General features: G+C 40.0%; 1 protein-coding gene across 6 annotated transcripts in view; it reads right to left on the bottom strand.

Annotated features, from left to right (window-relative positions):
- The window catches only part of LOC128685574 (uncharacterized), a 172,689-nt gene that overhangs the window by 33,579 nt on the left and 120,686 nt on the right, over positions 1–18,424 (bottom strand). The window contains exon 4 of one of the 6 annotated variants that reach the window (XM_070087986.1): positions 6,622–6,716. The exons of the other annotated variants lie outside the window; for them this stretch is intronic. Within the exon in view, the coding sequence (XP_069944087.1) occupies positions 6,634–6,716 (83 nt within the window). The 3' untranslated portion in view covers positions 6,622–6,633. The remainder of the gene's footprint in view (positions 1–6,621; positions 6,717–18,424) is intronic. 6 annotated transcript variants of the gene reach the window in all.

Below are 18,424 nucleotides of genomic sequence, written 5' to 3'. Positions count from 1 at the left end.
GTGCCCCAAACATATACTATATACATTTTAATTTTCCTGCATCTAAATTTGGCACGATTGGCCTGAGATGCCTGGTCAGCATAGAATGGGTCTTAACACTTGGTGTACACCATATTAAAAAAATCTTGGACCACTCAGTACCTTGTGGGAGTGCCAGCTAGAGCAAACAGTGTGGCAAACACCAAGGATTCACTGATGTAATGTTATATTAACACTCCTCTTTTAAGAGGAAAGTGATGTTAACCCCAAGTTTAGGGTCTGTCTATCTCTGTCTCTGTCTACCTCTGTCTCTATCTGTGTCTGTCTCTGTCTGTCTTTGTCTGTCTCTGTATCTCTTTCTATCTCTGTCTCACAGGTACACATAAATACAAGTATACATAGTGTAAATTACCTAGGATAACCCCAAAAAATCCAGACAAAGTGCTATACTCTGCTTGAAGATGTGAGTAAACGTGATGACCAAGCAGTCTTGTGGCTCTCTAGACGGACAGACTGACAGGGACCTTGACAGACAGACATGTTTGTGTACCAGCGATAACAAAGTGAGGGCGATGCTCATCAAATATCACCTCTAATCTTTTCTTATCAGCTGCACCCTCCCCCACTCTCGGTATGCTCATCAAACGTCAGCTCTTATCAGATGTTATCTCATCTTATCATGTCACTGTCAGGGGTGGACTTTGTTTTTCATGCTTCAAGGGAAATAATAATAATAATAATAATAATATTCAATCATAATCATCAACAATCATAATCTCCTCAATAATAATAATAATAATGTCGTCGTCGTCCTCCTCCTCCTTGTTATTATATACTACCACATATCCAAAACATTGCTGGGACATATAAATACTTTGTATATACAGTGGACCCTCGCCTAACGAACGCATCGCATAACGTTAAATTCGCCTAACGATACATTTTAACGCTAACATTTTGCCTCGGCTAACACTAAAAAACTCGCCTAACGATATTTGTTCTCGGGTACCAATTAATATCGTTAGGTGAGGGTCCACTGTATTCCAAGACAATAGTAAATAGCTAAGGCAGGTGTAAATGTCCACCTGTCAGTGTGTTTGTGACAATTTGAGTACAATTTTAGTACCTAATACTAGTGTCAGAACAAAGATTGGTTATAAAATGACAAGAACTACTACGAATTGTAATTATCAGAACATAAAAATTACATAAAATAATATGAAAAACAGAAAAAAAGGTATATTGGCAACACTTCTGCAAGCAGCAGGACTTGATGTTGCTGTCACATGAGCATCCAGTGCCAACTTTTTGGCCTCATATCTCAGTAAGTACTGACCCTAGAAAGTATTTTTTATTCTAAAATACTTAAAAAAATGTGCTCTTTTTTTCTATATAAATTTTTTTTTTCAAAATATTCAGGGCGCTGTGCGAGTGAATGTATACATACGTTTGGACCGTTTAAGGGTTAAATTGAGTGCCAGCTCGAGCAAACAGTGCGGCAAACACCAAGGATTCACTGATGTCATGTCATATTAACACTACCCTTTTAAGAGGAAAGTGATGTTAACCCCAAGTTTTGGGTCTGTCTATCTCTCTGTCTGTCTCTATCTCTTTTTATCTGTCTCACAGGCACACACAAATACAATTATACTTCTTACTTCTTCCTCCTCCTTCCTTCTTCTTCTACACTCCTGTGTATAAAAAACATTGTTGGGACCTATAAATACTTGTATATATTCCTAGACAATAGTAAATGACCAAGGCAAGTGTAAGTGTCCACCTGTCAATGTGTTTGTGACAATCTGTGTACAATTTCAGTACCTAATATAGTGGACCCCCGGTTAACGATATTTTTTCACTCCAGAAGTATGTTCAGGTGCCAGTACTGACCGAATTTGTTCCCATAAGGAATATTGTGAAGTAGATTAGTCCATTTCAGACCCCCAAACATACACGTACAAACGCACTTACATAAATACACTTACATAATTGGTCGCATTCGGAGGTGATCGTTATGCGGGGGTCCACTGTATTAGTTTCAGAACAAAAATTTGTTATGAAATGCCAAGAACTACAATAAATTATCATTATCAGAACATAAAAATTATATAAAATAATACAGAAACGAGAAAAATGGTATATCGGCAACACTTCCTCAAGTGGCAGGCCTCAATGTTGCAGTCAGGTGAGCATTAAGTGCCAACTTTGCAGCCTCATATCTCAGTAAGTACTGACCCTAATTTTTTTTATTTTAATCCTATAACACATAGAAAATTTTTTCTCTATTTCAATGAAAAAAAAAAAAAAAAAATTATATTTTTCAAAATATTCAGGGCACTTGGGGAGAGAACGTATAATGTGTATACGTTTGGACCGTTTATGGGTTAAGTGCTTTTATAAGCAATTAGGAATATCTGCAATACTACACAAATAATCCGTACATAGAAGAGAGGAGCTTACGTCATAAGCTCCTCTCTTGTGTGTGCGGGTTATTTGTGTATCGTTCCAGTCACGGTATTGTGCCTTTTTTTGTTATCTGCAACACTGCTTGAAATGTCTACTGCATCATCCTTTATATGTGATATTACAGTACAGTAGTTTTAAACACACACAATAATTGCCAATGGAATTTAACTTACATGACACAAACTTTTTCATTTTTTTGCTCCATATAACCCCTTACCAATATATATTCACATTCTCACATCATTTCCATATTCTCAGTATGTTTCTACTATTGTAAAGAAAGTACACCTACCATCCGATTTACGACCTGCTCGACTTGCAACCACTCGACTTACGACCGTGTTTTTTATGCCAAATTTCTGGGAAATAAACAACTATCTGTATTTGTGTTGTACACAGTGTTTATCCTAAACCTTACAGCATAAAATACAGTACTAACAGCATAAAAAGTGAAGTAAAACATGAAATACCAAAATAAAACAATAAAATAAAGTCATTACAAAAGTGTGATGTTGATATTCAGTAGTAAAGTTCGACTTACGACCATTTCGACTTATGACCGGTTTCTCGGAACCGAACTCGGTCGTACGTCGGATGGTAGGTGTATACAGAGCAAGTATGTATTTATTCTGATACCATTCTGCTCAATGTTGAGCTGCATCAAGGCATGACTTAATAAAGCTCAACACTGAGCAGGACATTCAGGATATACAGACTTGCTCTGCAAACTCACTATACCATACTGGTTGGCATCATTTGCCAGTCGAACCACTTCATAGTTTTGTTACCTTTATAAAACTCTCCTCTTCACATTCAGGTTTCCTCCTATACTAATGCAAAAGCATTCCTAGCTCCAACCAACCCACCAGAAGTCTTGCTCATCATCAACACCCTTAAAAACAAGGTAGGAGACACAAAAACTTGCTTGCTTTTATGTACAAAAAAGCTTCTCAAGTATTGTCACCAATTATTGCAACACTCTTTAACAAATCCATTGAATCATCTACCTTCCCAACAATCCTCAAAATAGCAAGGGTCACTCTGATCCATAAACGAGGTGACCAAGCTGACTTGAATAACTATAGACCAATATCTAACTAACCACTGCTCTCTAAAATCTTTGAAAAATTAATTCATAGATGGATCTATTCCTACCTCATCTCACATAACATATTTAACCCTTGTCAGTTTGGATTCAGGAATAATAAAAGCACAAATGATGCTATCATACACATGCTAGAACTAATATACACCACACTCGAAAAGAAAGAAGTCCCGCTAGGAATTTTCATTGATATACGTAAAGCTTTTGATAGTCAATGAACTGCTGTACTCTAAATTAACGCACTATGGTATCAGAGGCCACTCCCTAAACTACCTAAAGTCATGACTCACGAAATCGTAATGACACGATTGCAAACAAACCATACCATGGGTGGGGATAGAACCCGCGCTCAGAGTGTCTCAAAACTCCAGACTGTCGCGTTAGCCACTGGACCAGCTAGCCACAATAAGATTCATCCAACTAGGTATATTTCTACACCATAGGAAGGTTAGCATAGGCACCACTGTGACCACAAATGCAAGTTTTTACAGACAAATCTCCAGCTAGCATGGCCGTGACGAACTCTAGCTCAAGTCCCCACAAAGCCGTTAACATGATTCACGAAATCACAATGGCACAATTGCAAACAAATCATACCACGGGCGGGAATAGAACCCGCGATCAGAGTCTCAAAACTCCAGACCATCGCGTTAGCCACTGGACCAGCTAGCCACAATAAGATTCGTCTAACTAGGTATATTTCTACACCATAGGAAGGTTAGCATAGGCACCACTGTGACCACAAATGCAAGTTTTTACAGACGAATCTCCAGCTAGCATGGCCGTGACGAACTCTAGCTCAAGTCCCCTCAAAGCCGTTAACATGACTCACGAAATCACAATGACACGATTGCAAACAAATCATACCACAGGCGGGAATAGAACCCATGATCAGGGAGTCTCAAAACTCCAGACCATCGCGTTAGCCACTGGACCAGCTAGCCACAATAAGATTCGTCTAACTAGGTATATTTCTACACCATAGGAAGGTTAGCATAGGCACCACTGTGACCACAAATGCAAGTTTTTACAGACGAACCTCCAGCTAGCGTGGCCGTGACGAACTCTAGCTCAAGTCCCCTCAAAGCCATTAACATGACTCACGAAATTGTGTGGTATGGTTTGTTTGCAATCATGTGTTTACGATTTCGTGAGTCACGTTGACGGCTTTGAGGGGACTTGAACTAGAGTTCATCACGACCACGCTAGCTGGACATTCGTCTGTAAAAACTTGCATTTGTGGTCACAGCGGTGCCTATGCTAACCTTTCTATGGTGTAGAAATATACCTAGCTGGACGAATCTTATTGTGGCTAGCTGGTCCAGTGGCTAACGCGACAGTCTGGAATTTTGAGACTCTCTGATTGCAGGTTCTATCCCCGCCCGTGGTATGCTTTATTTGCAATTGTGTCATTACGATTATGTGGGTCACGTTAATGGCTTTGAGGGGACTTGAGTTAGAGTTCGTCACGGCCACGCTAGCTGGAGATTCGTCCGTAAAAACTTGCATTTGTGGTCACAGTGGTGCCTATGCTAACCTTCCTATGGTGTAGAAATATACCTAGTTGGATGAATCTTATTGTGGCTAGCTGGTCCAGTGGCTAATGCGACGGTCTGGAGTTTTGAGACTCTCTGATCGCGGGTTCTATCCCCGCCCGTGGTATGGTTTGTTTACCTAAAGTCATACCTTAGTAGCAGAAGTCAATATGTGTACAGAAATGATGCAAACTCTTCTACCCAACCTATCACAGTAGGAGTCCCACAGGGAAGTGTCCATGAACCACTCCTCTTTCTCATCTACATCAATGATCTACCAAATGCATCATAGCTACTCAAACCCATATTATTTGCAGATGACACTACATACGTCTTCTTCCACCCAAACCCACTCATACTCGCCAACACTGTCAATGCCGAATTGCAGAAAATACCTGCCTGGATGATGACTAATAAACTTACCCTGAATACTGATAAAACCTATTTCATTCAGTTTGGAAACAAAGCTGCAAATGTTCCACTTAACATAACGCTAAACAGATCACCCGTCACAAGACTTGCAGAGGGAAAATTCCTAGGTATCCACCTTGACAGTAGCCTTAAGTTCCAGACACATATACAACAAATCACAAAGAAAATCTCAAAGACTTTACACGTACTATCAAAGATACAGTACTATGTTCCACAATCAGCTCTCCTGGCACTGTATCATTCACCCATTTACCCTTATCTCACATATGGAATTTGTGCATGGGGATCAACAACATTAAATCACCTAAGACCTCTAATAACCCAGCAAAAGGCAGCAGTCAGAATGATAACAAATTCCCACTCCTGACAGCATACTCCACCAATTTTCAAAAGTCCAAATCTGCTCACCATTAAGAGCATCCATACTTATTCATGTGCCCACTACATATACAGAACATTACACACAAATATATACCCCCCACTCAAACTTCTCCTTACCAACCTTAACAGGACACATGACCATAACACAAGACCCCGTGTCCCTATCACACTGTGTAAAAACTCTATGCACATTAAGGGCCCTAAAATATGGAATTCATTACAAGAAGATACTAAAGTAACCCGGTCTGAAAATCAATTTAAGACTCTTCTCAAAAGACACTTAATCACCCTAGACTAAATGCTCAATACTCAGTACACTATTCCCATACTCAATACGTATTCCCATATCATAATTTCAATTATTACTTTTGAACCTATTATCCATTGTCGACAGGAATATAATTGAATCATTCTTTCGCAAAAAGCATTTTTGAATATATGAATACGTATATCTTTTGTTTTATATAAATTAGATTCACTTATAATTAATAGATCTATTGTACAACTATGATATAATTCTTTAGCGTTAAGTAGTCAGTAAACCAACAATGTTAAGTTGGCCCATAATGCCTAGGCATAATAGAGGCTCTCTTTGCATTGCAACCCATTACTGTAAATACATAATCTCAATGTACTATTTGCAAAGACATAAATAAATAAATAAAATAAATAAAAACATTTACAACTACAGTGGTACCTTGACTTACGAGTGCCCTAACTTACGAGTTTTCCGAGTTACGAGCCGTTACTTGGTAGATTTTTTGCTCTGAGTTGCGAGCCAAAATCCGAGTTATGAGCGAGCTTCAGACGCGCCGCCACTAGCAGGAGATACCAAGGAAATATAAAAAACCTCGATAATAACCAATGTGTAACATTCTTTCAATTTTGTTCCACTGGTAATGTCACCCTGCCAGAATGTTCTATAATATATGCCCTAAGTAAAGAGAAACAATTCTGGAACATGTGTAAAATGTGTTCGGTAGGCTGGCTGGCTGATTTGCTCTGGCTGTCTATTTCTTTCTGTCTGTCTGTATCTATATCCATCTCTGTATCTGTCTCACAGGTACACATAAATACAGTTATACATACTGTAAATTACCTAGGATAACCTAAAAAAAATCCAGACAAAGTGCTATACTATGCTTGTAGATACATGTATAAGGCATAATAAGCATGACTGGCAAGTAATACACATTTTCACTTGTTCAGGAATCAGATGTGACGACTGCATCGTGTGTAATACCTGTTGGTTCATGAGTGGCTCTCTCTCTGAGACAGAGACACAAGTAGAGAGACAGGAAGACAGAAAGACAGATAAGCAGAGACAGAGATAAACATAGACAGAGCTAGACAGACAGACAGACAAACTGATAGAAACAAACATATAGACAGAAACAACCAACATGTTTATGTGTAATAGTGAAAAAATAAAGCCAAGGAAGTGCATGATCATCAAATGTCACTCCACTGCTGCACTGTCAGCAATGAAGTGACACTCATCTTACACCGTGCTTCAAGGCATTTCATATATACTCCAGCATTTCCAAAACATTGCTGGGACCTGGAAAAAAAGGCAAAAATAATTTATTTACAAATAAATTTCTCTTATTTAAAAACCTACAACAAATAAAATTTGGGTGGTTTTTGGGGGGCTGGAATGGATTAATGGTATTTCAATTAATTTCAGTGATGAAAATTGATTTGATATATGAGCAAACTGAGTTACGAGATCGGTCATGGAACGAATTAAACTCGTAAGTCAGGGTACCACTGCATTTCTAAAGGATGCAATCAGTATAATTTCAATAAAAAAATAAAGAACATTAAATTAACAATAATAACAATTACAGTATATGTACAGTGGAACCTCTACTTGCGAGTTTAATCCGTTCCATGACCTTGCTCGCAACTGGATTTGCTCGTTTGCAAAGTCAATTTTCCTCTTTTAAATTAACTGAAATGCAATTAATCCATTCCAGTGGAATTCTGTACTTCAATAATTTTGCTAGTATGAACTCTACGGCTTATTTATCTATCACAGTTCATCTAATATGATATAACAAACAATATAAATCACATAGAAACCTGATATATACTCTAGAATGAATTAAATATATCATTATATATGTGACAGCGTCGGCGGCCAACGAGAGTTTGTCTGGAGACAGGACAAAATACTCCTTGAATATTTCGCTATCATCAACTCTATGGCTTACTTATCTATCACAGTTCATCTAATATGAAATAATAAACAATATAAATAACATAGAAACCTGATATATACTCCAGAATGCATAAAATATATCATTATGTAACAAGTGGAGGCAGCTACAACCACTCCCTCTTTGTTGTGGTAAACACTGCCATCTACTGATGACCTTTTGAAGTTCTCTATTATTATAATTATTATTATGTAGTACATTATTATTATATATGTATTATTATTATACGTATTATATTATTATACTATTATTATTATACGTATTTTTATTATACAGTGGTCCCTCGTTGTTCGTAATTAATCCGTTCCTAGAGCCGTTACTATAAACAAAATTTACGATTTACGAATCAATTTTCCCCATAAGAAATAATGTAAATACAATTAATCCGTTCCTGACACCCAGAAGTATTAAAACAAAAAATTTTTTAACATGAAATATACATGTAGTACATAAACAATACAATGGGAAATGATGAATGAAACATTAACAGCATAACACTTACCTTTATTGGAGATTCTTCTTAGTGTATGGGAGACTGGAGGAGGAGAGAGAGTGGATTGTTTATAGTTTGGAAGGGGAATCCCCTTCCATCAACACCTTGGTACTATTTGCTTTTCTGGGGTTGCTTCTCTTCTCTGTTTCTTAATGCCACTAGGACCACCTTGAGTCACTGGAGTCCTGTCTCACAAAATAACCGTGGAGAGAGCTCTGTTTCTGGCGTCTCTTTAACACTTCCCTAAAACGGCCCAAGACTTTGTCACTGTACATGTTGCCAACCTGGCTTGCAACAACCTTGTTAGGGTGATGTTTCTCCATAAAGCTTTCCATCTTACCCCACAGTAAAAATCTCTTTAATTTCTGAAGAAGGCACCTTCTTCCAACTCTCTTCCTCCTCCTCTGCAGCAAGATTCTGAGCTGCGATGTGTTGCTCTTCCTGCTGAAGCTCTTGCAGCTCCTCAGTGGTGAGCTCTTCATTGTGGTCTTCCACCAATTCTTCCACATCCTCCAAACTCACATCCAACCCCATGGAACTCTCCAGTGCCACAATTGATTTTACAACAGACATAGGCTCATTAGGGTCAGACCCAAATCCTTCAAAATCCCTCTTGTCGACACAATCTAGCCACAATTTTCTATAGGCAGAGTTCAAAGTCCTGGTAGTCACTCCCTCCCAAGCCATACCTATAAGGGTTATGCAGTGGAGGATGCTGAAGTGTTCTCTCCAAAATTCCCTTAGGGTCAAGTGAGTGTCTGTGGTCACAGTCAAGCACCTGTGAAAGATTGCTTTTGTGTAGAGTTTTTTAAAGTTTGCAATAACCTGCTGGTCCATGGGTTGGAGGAGAGGAGTGGTATTCGGGGGCAAGAACTTTACTGTGATGAACCCAAACTCCTCGAAAATTAGGTCATCCAAGTTTGGAGGATGAGCAGGTGCACTGTCCATTACTAGCAGGCACTTGAGATCCAATTTCTTTTCCAGGAGATACTCCTTCACACTAGGGCCAAACACTTCATTGAACCACTCGACGAAAATTTCCCTCGTGACCCATGCCTTACTATTAGATTTCCAAAACACATACAATTTACTCTTCATAACATTGTTTTTCCTCAACACTCTGGGATTTTCAGAATGGTACACTAGTAATGGCTTCACTTTGAAATCCCCACTAGCATTAGCACAGAACATTAGCGTCAGCCTCTCTTTCATAGGCTTGTGTCCTGGCATTGCCTTTTCCTCTTGTGTAATGAAGGTCCTCTTAGGCATTTTCTTCCAAAAGAGGCCTGTTTCGTCACAATTGAACACTTGTTCAGGTTTCAGTCCTTCAGACTCTATGTACTCCTGGAATTCATGCACATATTTTTCAGCCGCCTTGTGGTCCGAACTGGCAGCCTCACCATGCCTTACCACACTGTGTATGCCAGTACGGTTCTTAAATCTCTCAAACCAGCCTTTGCTGGCCTTAAATTCACTCACTTCACCACTATTTGCAGGCAATTTCTTTACCAAATCGTCATGCAACTGCCTAGCCTTTTCACAAATAAACGAAGTCATGAGAGTATCTCCTGCTAATTGTTTCTCATTTATCCACACCAATAATAACTTCTCAACTTCTTCCAGTACTGGTGATCTCATTTTTGTCAGCATAGTTACTCCCTTTGCAACAACAGCATCCTTTATTTCATTTTTCTTGGCCACTATGGAACATAAGGTTGTGTAGGGTTTCTTATACATCCTGGACAGTTCGGCCACACTTGTACCACTTTCATATTGTTCAATGATGGTTTTCTTAAATTCAATCGTATTTCTCACCTTCTTTACCACAGGCTTGGCACTAGGAGCTTTCTTTGGAGCCATGGTAGCTTATTTAGTACTTGCAAGCACTAAAATAAATGGAATATTATGAAATATTTCGCTGGAGCACGTGAGGGGACCTTCGCTCACTGGTAAACAATGCCAAACTGGCTGCCGCCCTGGCTCACGCCGTGGGTACGTGTCCCAGACGAACTACGACTCGCGAGTCAACCTATGAAAAGCGAGTCCATGTTTATACGAAAATACCTCTATGATTGGCGAATTTTACGATTGCCGGGAACTACGAAAAGCGGGGGACCACTGTATATGTTAGTAAATATCACTGCCTCTACCACTGTTTCACCCACTGCCTCTACCACTGCCTCAACTGCTGCCTCACCCACTGCCTTTACCACTGCCTCTACCACTGCCTCAACTGCTGCCTCACCCATTGCCTCTATCACTGCCTCTACCACTGCCTCACCCACTGCCTTTACCACTGCATCTACCACTGCCTCAACTGCTGCCTCACCCACTGCCTCTACCACTGCCTCACCCACTGCCTCTTTAACTGCCTCAACCACTCCAGTCACACTCAATCTACAAGCACCAAATACAATGAATTATTGTGAAATGTTTGGAAGAGCGCGGAGACTAATACTCACTCCAGCATAAACAAAGCCACACTGACGATGCGTCAACCACTTCCTCCACCACTGCTTCAGCCCTCGTATTTTTGTACAATTTCCTTCTTCAATTCTATCGTATTTATTATTATTATTATTATTATTATTATTATTATTAGCAGTAGCAGAAATGTTTGATTCTTTGCTGTGTTCAAGAGTAAACACATGATGGCACCTTCCAATACCTGTCCAAATAGCCATTCTAATATGCAGTCATGGATGGGTTTACATAATTTATACTGTAGTTTAATAGCAAATAATGAACAAACAAAACACTCACCACACAGTGGTGGGAGGGCTGGCTGCCAGTTGCAGGGGTTGGAGGGAGGGTAGGAAGGACTCGTGGCAGTAAACTTAACCCTTTGACTGTTTTCAACGTATAAATACATCTTACTAGCCAATGTTTCTGACGTATATACAGTGGACCCCCGCATAACGATCACCTCCGAATGCAACCAATTATGTAAGTGTATTTTTGTAAGTGCGTTTGTACGTGTATGTTTGGGGGTCTGAAATGGACTAATCTACTTCACAATACGTATTCCTTATGGGAACAAATTCGGTCAGTACTGGCACCTGAACATACTTCTGGAGTGAAAAAATATCGTTAACCGGGGTTCCACTGTATACTCAATAATTCTAGCGGCTTCAAATCAAGCGGGAGAAAGCTAGTAGGCCCACATGTGAGAGAATGGGTCTGTGTGGTCAGTGTGCACCACATAAAAAAAATCCTGCAGCACACATTGCGTAATGAGAAAAAAAAAACTGATCGTTTTTTTGGAATAAAACGCCGACTTTGAGGTGTATTTTCGTATAGTATTTATAGTTTTATTCGCGTTTTCATGGTCTTAGGTGATAAAATGGAAAACATATTACAGAAATAGAGATGATTTTCATTACTTTGACGATGAAAACGACCTTGAAACTGAGATCAAAGTAGCGGAAATGTTCGATTTTTACCAATGTTCAGGAGTAAATAAATCACACCACACGTCCAATACATGTCAACTGGAGAGTCTAATATTCTTTCACTAGTGCACTGATATTATTTATACCATTTTTACAATAATGCAGTAGTCTGCATAACAGTAAATTTTGTATTTTTTTGTATGAATAAAAAATCAAAATAGAAAGCAATAATAATATAAGAGGGGCCTAGAGATGTGACTAATGAACAGAGCATATGTTATTTTAGTGCCACGAATGTCTACCTTGTTTATTCTGGACCCTATTTTGAAATTGGCATATTTTTTAGTTTGCATGAAATTGGCCAAATTGCCAATTTCTAACCATCATATTGGGTAGTCCAAATTAGTAAATGGGAGGTTTCTTGTACTCAGCTGATAGATAAAATGGAGTTCTAAAGAAATAGCTATGAGTTTGGTCAACTGGAACAATGGAATTGGCTGAAAATAGGGCTCAAAGTCAGTGAAATCGCCAATACGCATATGTCGCCGAGACCGCTAACTTCAAGGGAGCATAATTCCATGAGTTTTCGACCAAATTTCGAACTTTTGGTGTCATTACCATCGGGAAAAGATTCTCTATTATTTCATAAGAAAAATTTTTTTTTTTTTTTCAAAAATTGAGCGACATAGAATGACAGTTTCAGAAAGGGGCCTGAAACAGTCAAAGGGTTAAATATGATTTGGCAGCTGGGAATTTGGCGGTTGGAAATTCGCGAATGTGTGAAGCCCGTGAAAGTTGAAAACGCGAATGTTGAGGGAGACCTGTAGTATAATGTAAGTAATGATATTTGAAGTACATAGTAATGTATCTTGGAGAGGATGCCAACTGATTTGAACACCTTTTTTGTTGTGTGCATGAATATGGGTGCTAAATTTCAAGATGCTGTCAAAGTAGAGACCTAACAATTTTCTTTCACTCTGTCTTGTTATGGGAGAATCATTAATCATAATACTGAATTGTACAGTTGCAACTCTGTTCCCAAACATCATGTAGAAGGCCTTAACTTAAGAGTGAGTTTTTTTTGGTAGTCATCCAGGTAGATATCTTTATGAGCTCCTCACTGACAGTGTTACTGAGAGTTCAGATTTGAGTGGGAGATGACAAAAGTTGTCATCTGCAAACAGAATATGCCTATGTTGTCAAGATGCATTTTAAAAATAAATGATGAATACGAGAAAAAAGCAGAAGGCCGAGAACATCGTCTTAGGGTACCCCTATGTCAATAGGTCACATTGAGAAGGTCATACCTTTGACGGAGACATATTGGTGTCTGTTGTAAAGGTCTGACTTTAGGTATGCAAGTACATGACCTCTGATACCATAATGTTTTAGTGTAAGATGCAGGATGTTGTGGTTTACTGCAATGAAAGCTTTCCTAATACAGTGGACCCCCGGTTAACGATATTTTTTCACTCCAGAAGTATGTTCAGGTGAAGGTTTATAAACTAAAAGAGGAGGCAGTTAGGGTAAGATATAAACAGCTATTGGAGGATAGATGGGCTAATGAGAGCATAGGCAATGGGGTCGAAGAGGTATGGGGTAGGTTTAAAAATGTAGTGTTAGAGTGTTCAGCAGAAGTTTGTGGTTACAGGAAAGTGGGTGCAGGAGGGAAGAGGAGCGATTGGTGGAATGATGATGTAAAGAGAGTAGTAAGGGAGAAAAAGTTAGCATATGAGAAGTTTTTACAAAGTAGAAGTGATGCAAGGAGGGAAGAGTATATGGAGAAAAAGAGAGAAGTTAAGAGAATGGTGAAGCAATGTAAAAAGAGAGCAAATGAGAGAGTGGGTGAGATGTTATCAACAAATTTTGTTGAAAATAAGAAAAAGTTTTGGAGTGAGATTAACAAGTTAAGAAAGCCTAGAGAACAAATGGATTTGTCAGTTAAAAATAGGAGAGGAGAGTTATTAAATGGAGAGTTAGAGGTATTGGGAAGATGGAAGGAATATTTTGAGGAATTGTTAAATGTTGATGAAGATAGGGAAGCTGTGATTTCGTGTATAGGGCAAGGAGGAATAACATCTTGTAGGAGTGAGGAAGAGCCAGTTGTGAGTGTGGGGGAAGTTCGTGAGGCAGTAGGTAAAATGAAAGGGGGTAAGGCAGCCGGGATTGATGGGATAAAGATAGAAATGTTAAAAGCAGGTGGGGATATAGTTTTGGAGTGGTTGGTGCAATTATTTAATAAATGTATGGAAGAGGGTAAGGTACCTAGGGATTGGCAGAGAGCATGCATAGTTCCTTTGTATAAAGGCAAAGGGGATAAAAGAGAGTGCAAAAATTATAGGGGGATAAGTCTGTTGAGTGTACCTGGTAAAGTGTATGGTAGAGTTATAATTGAAAGAATTAAGAGTAAGACGGAGAATAGGATAGCAGATGAACAAGGAGGCTTTAGGAAAGGTAGGGGGTGTGTGGACCAGGTGTTTACAGTGAAACATATAAGTGAACAGTATTTAGATAAGGCTAAAGAGGTCTTTGTGGCATTTATGGATTTGGAAAAGGCGTATGACAGGGTGGATAGGGGGGCAATGTGGCAGATGTTGCAAGTGTATGGTGTAGGAGGTAGGTTACTGAAAGCAGTGAAGAGTTTTTACGAGGATAGTGAGGCTCAAGTTAGAGTATGTAGGAAAGAGGGAAATTTTTTCCCAGTAAAAGTAGGCCTTAGACAAGGATGTGTGATGTCACCGTGGTTGTTTAATATATTTATAGATGGGGTTGTAAGAGAAGTAAATGCGAGGGTCTTGGCAAGAGGCGTGGAGTTAAAAGATAAAGAATCACACACAAAGTGGGAGTTGTCACAGCTGCTCTTTGCTGATGACACTGTGCTCTTGGGAGATTCTGAAGAGAAGTTGCAGAGATTGGTGGATGAATTTGGTAGGGTGTGCAAAAGAAGAAAATTAAAGGTGAATACAGGAAAGAGTAAGGTTATGAGGATAACAAAAAGATTAGGTGATGAAAGATTGAATATCAGATTGGAGGGAGAGAGTATGGAGGAGGTGAACGTATTCAGATATTTGGGAGTGGACGTGTCAGCGGATGGGTCTATGAAAGATGAGGTGAATCATAGAATTGATGAGGGAAAAAGAGTGAGTGGTGCACTTAGGAGTCTGTGGAGACAAAGAACTTTGTCCTTGGAGGCAAAGAGGGGAATGTATGAGAGTATAGTTTTACCAACGCTCTTATATGGGTGTGAAGCGTGGGTGATGAATGTTGCAGCGAGGAGAAGGCTGGAGGCAGTGGAGATGTCATGTCTGAGGGCAATGTGTGGTGTGAATATAATGCAGAGAATTCGTAGTTTGGAAGTTAGGAGGAGGTGCGGGATTACCAAAACTGTTGTCCAGAGGGCTGAGGAAGGGTTGTTGAGGTGGTTCGGACATGTAGAGAGAATGGAGCGAAACAGAATGACTTCAAGAGTGTATCAGTCTGTAGTGGAAGGAAGGCGGGGTAGGGGTCGGCCTAGGAAGGGTTGGAGGGAGGGGGTAAAGGAGGTTTTGTGTGCGAGGGGCTTGGACTTCCAGCAGGCATGCGTGAGCGTGTTTGATAGGAGTGAATGGAGACAAATGGTTTTTAATACTTGACGTGCTGTTGGAGTGTGAGCAAAGTAACATTTATGAAGGGATTCAGGGAAACCGGCAGGCCGGACTTGAGTCCTGGAGATGGGAAGTACAGTGCCTGCACTCTGAAGGAGGGGTGTTAATGTTGCAGTTTAAAAACTGTAGTGTAAAGCACCCTTCTGGCAAGACAGTGATGGAGTGAATGATGGTGAAAGTTTTTCTTTTTCGGGCCACCCTGCCTTGGTGGGAATCGGCCGGTGTGATAATTATACAGTGGACCCCCGGTTTGCGATGCTATCGGTATCCGATAAATCTGGTATGCGATGCATTATATCACAAAAAATTTGCCTTGGTTCCCGTTACAAAACCTGGTACGTATATGCGATTCGTCCGAGAATTGTCCACATGTGGCCTGAACTGCCCCATGTGTGCCAGTGTTTACAAGCCAGCCAGTGTGCTCGCATCTAAGGATACATTCGGTACATTCCATATTATCACAGTGTTTTTGGTGCTTGTTTCTGCAAAATAAGTCACCATGGGCCCCAAGAAAGCTTCTAGTGCCAACCCTTCGAGACAAAGGGTGCTAATGACTAGTGAAATGAAGAAAGAGATAATTGCAAAGTACGAAAGTGGAGTGCGTGTGTCAGAGCTGGCCAAGTTGTATACAAAACCCCAATCAACCATCTCTACTATAGTGACCAGGAAAACGGCAATCAAGGAAGCTGTTGTTGCAAAAGGTGCAACTGTGATTACGAAACAGCGACCGCAAGTGTTAGAAAATGTTGAGAGACTGTTATTGGTGTGGATAAATGAAAAACAGATAGCAGGAGATAGCATCTCTCAAGCGATCATTTGTGAAAAGGCTAGGCAGTTGCATGACGATTTGGTAAAGAAATTGCCTGCAACTAGTGGTGATGTGAGTGAATTTAAGGCCAGCAAAGGTTGGTTTGAAAGATTTAAGAATCGTAGTGGCATACATAGTGTGATTAGGCATGGTGAGGCTGCCAGTTCAGACCAAAAAGCAGCTGAAAAATATGTGAAGGAATTCAAGGATTACATAGACAGTGAAGACTTGAAACCTGAACAAGTGTTTAATTGCGACGAAACAGGCCTGTTTTGGAAGAAATTGCCAAGCAGGACCTACATTACTCAGGAGGAAAAGGCACTCCCAGGACATAAGCCTATGAAAGACAGGCTTACTCTTCTGATGTGTGCCAATGCTAGTGGTGATTGCAAAGTGAAGCCTTTATTGGTGTATCACTCAGAAACTCCCAGAGCGTTCAGGCAAAAGAATATCCTCAAGGCTAATTTGTGTGTGCTGTGGAGGGCAAACAGTAAGGCATGGGTCACTAGGGACTTTTTCTATGACTGGTTACACCATGCATTTGCCCCCAATGTGAAAAATTACCTAATTGAAAAGAAATTAGACCTTAAGTGCCTCCTGGTATTAGACAATGCCCCTGGTCATCCTACAGACTTGGCAGAGCGACTTTCTGGGGACATGAGCTTCATTAAGGTCAAGTTTTTGCCTCCTAATACCACTCCTCTCCTGCAGCCCATGGACCAGCAGGTCATTTCCAACTTCAAGAAACTGTACACAAAAGCTATGTTTGAAAGGTGCTTTGAAGTGACCACAGACACTCTATTGACTCTAAAGGAGTTTTGGAAGGATCACTTTAATATCCTCAATTGTGTAAACCTTATAGGTAAGGCTTGGGAGGGAGTGACTAAGAGGACCTTGAACTCTGCCTGGAAAAAACTGTGGCCAGAATGTGTAGACAAAAGGGATTTCGAAGGGTTTGAGGCTAACCCTGAGAAGCCTATGCCAGTTGAGGAATCCATTGTGGCATTGGGGAAGTCCTTGGGGTTGGAGGTTAGTGAGGAGGATGTGGAAGAGTTGATGGAGGAGGACAATGACAAACTAACCACTGATGAGCTGCTAGATCATCTTCAACAGCAAGAGGCCAGACCTGAGGAAACTGCTTCGGAGGAGGGGATGGAGAAAGTGAAGAAGTTGCCTACTTCAAAGATTAGGGAAATGTGTGCAAAGTGGCTTGAAGTGCAAAGCTTTTTTGATGAAAATCACCCTCAGACAGCTACTGCAAGCCATGTTGGCAACCTGTACAATGACACTGTTGTGAACCACTTTAGGAAAGTCATAAAGGAACGAGAGGTACAGGCCTCTATGGACAGATATGTTGTGCGACAGAAGTCCAGTGACTCTCAAGCTGGTCCTAGTGGCATTAAAAGAAGAAGGGAAGTAACCCCAGAAAAGGACTTGCTACCTCAAGTCCTAATGGAGGGGGATTCCCCTTCTAAACAATAGGTTCGACACTCTCCCCTCCTCCCATCCCATCAATCATCACCAGATCTTCATTAAAGGTAAGTGTCATGTATTCTATTGTTAGTAGAGTACATACTACAAACTGTGCATGTCTTCTTCAGTTTGTGTGCATTAAACTTAATATTTCATGTGGTAAAAGTTTTTTTTTTTTTCATACTTTTGGGTGTCTTGCACGGATTAATTTGATTTCCATTATTTCTTATGGGGAAAATTGATTCGCTTTCCCATATTTTTGGTTTACGATGAGCTCTCAGGAACGGATTAATATCGCGAACCGGGGGTCCACTGTACATAAATAAGCCGTAGAGTTGATATTAGCATTAAACTGAAGTATTTTGTCACACCTCCTGAGAGCAGGAATTCCACTGAAACAGATTAATGCCATTTCAATTAATTTAAATGAGGAAAATTGACTCAACATACGAACAAATCGAGATACGAACAAGGTCACGGAATGGATTAAATTC

The sequence above is a fragment of the Cherax quadricarinatus genome, chromosome 23 (assembly GCF_038502225.1).
Source record: "Cherax quadricarinatus isolate ZL_2023a chromosome 23, ASM3850222v1, whole genome shotgun sequence".
NCBI classification, from domain to species: Eukaryota; Metazoa; Arthropoda; class Malacostraca; order Decapoda; family Parastacidae; genus Cherax; species Cherax quadricarinatus.
The sequence above is the reverse complement of the archived record's forward strand: the minus strand, read 5'-3'. Positions and strand labels throughout refer to the sequence as shown.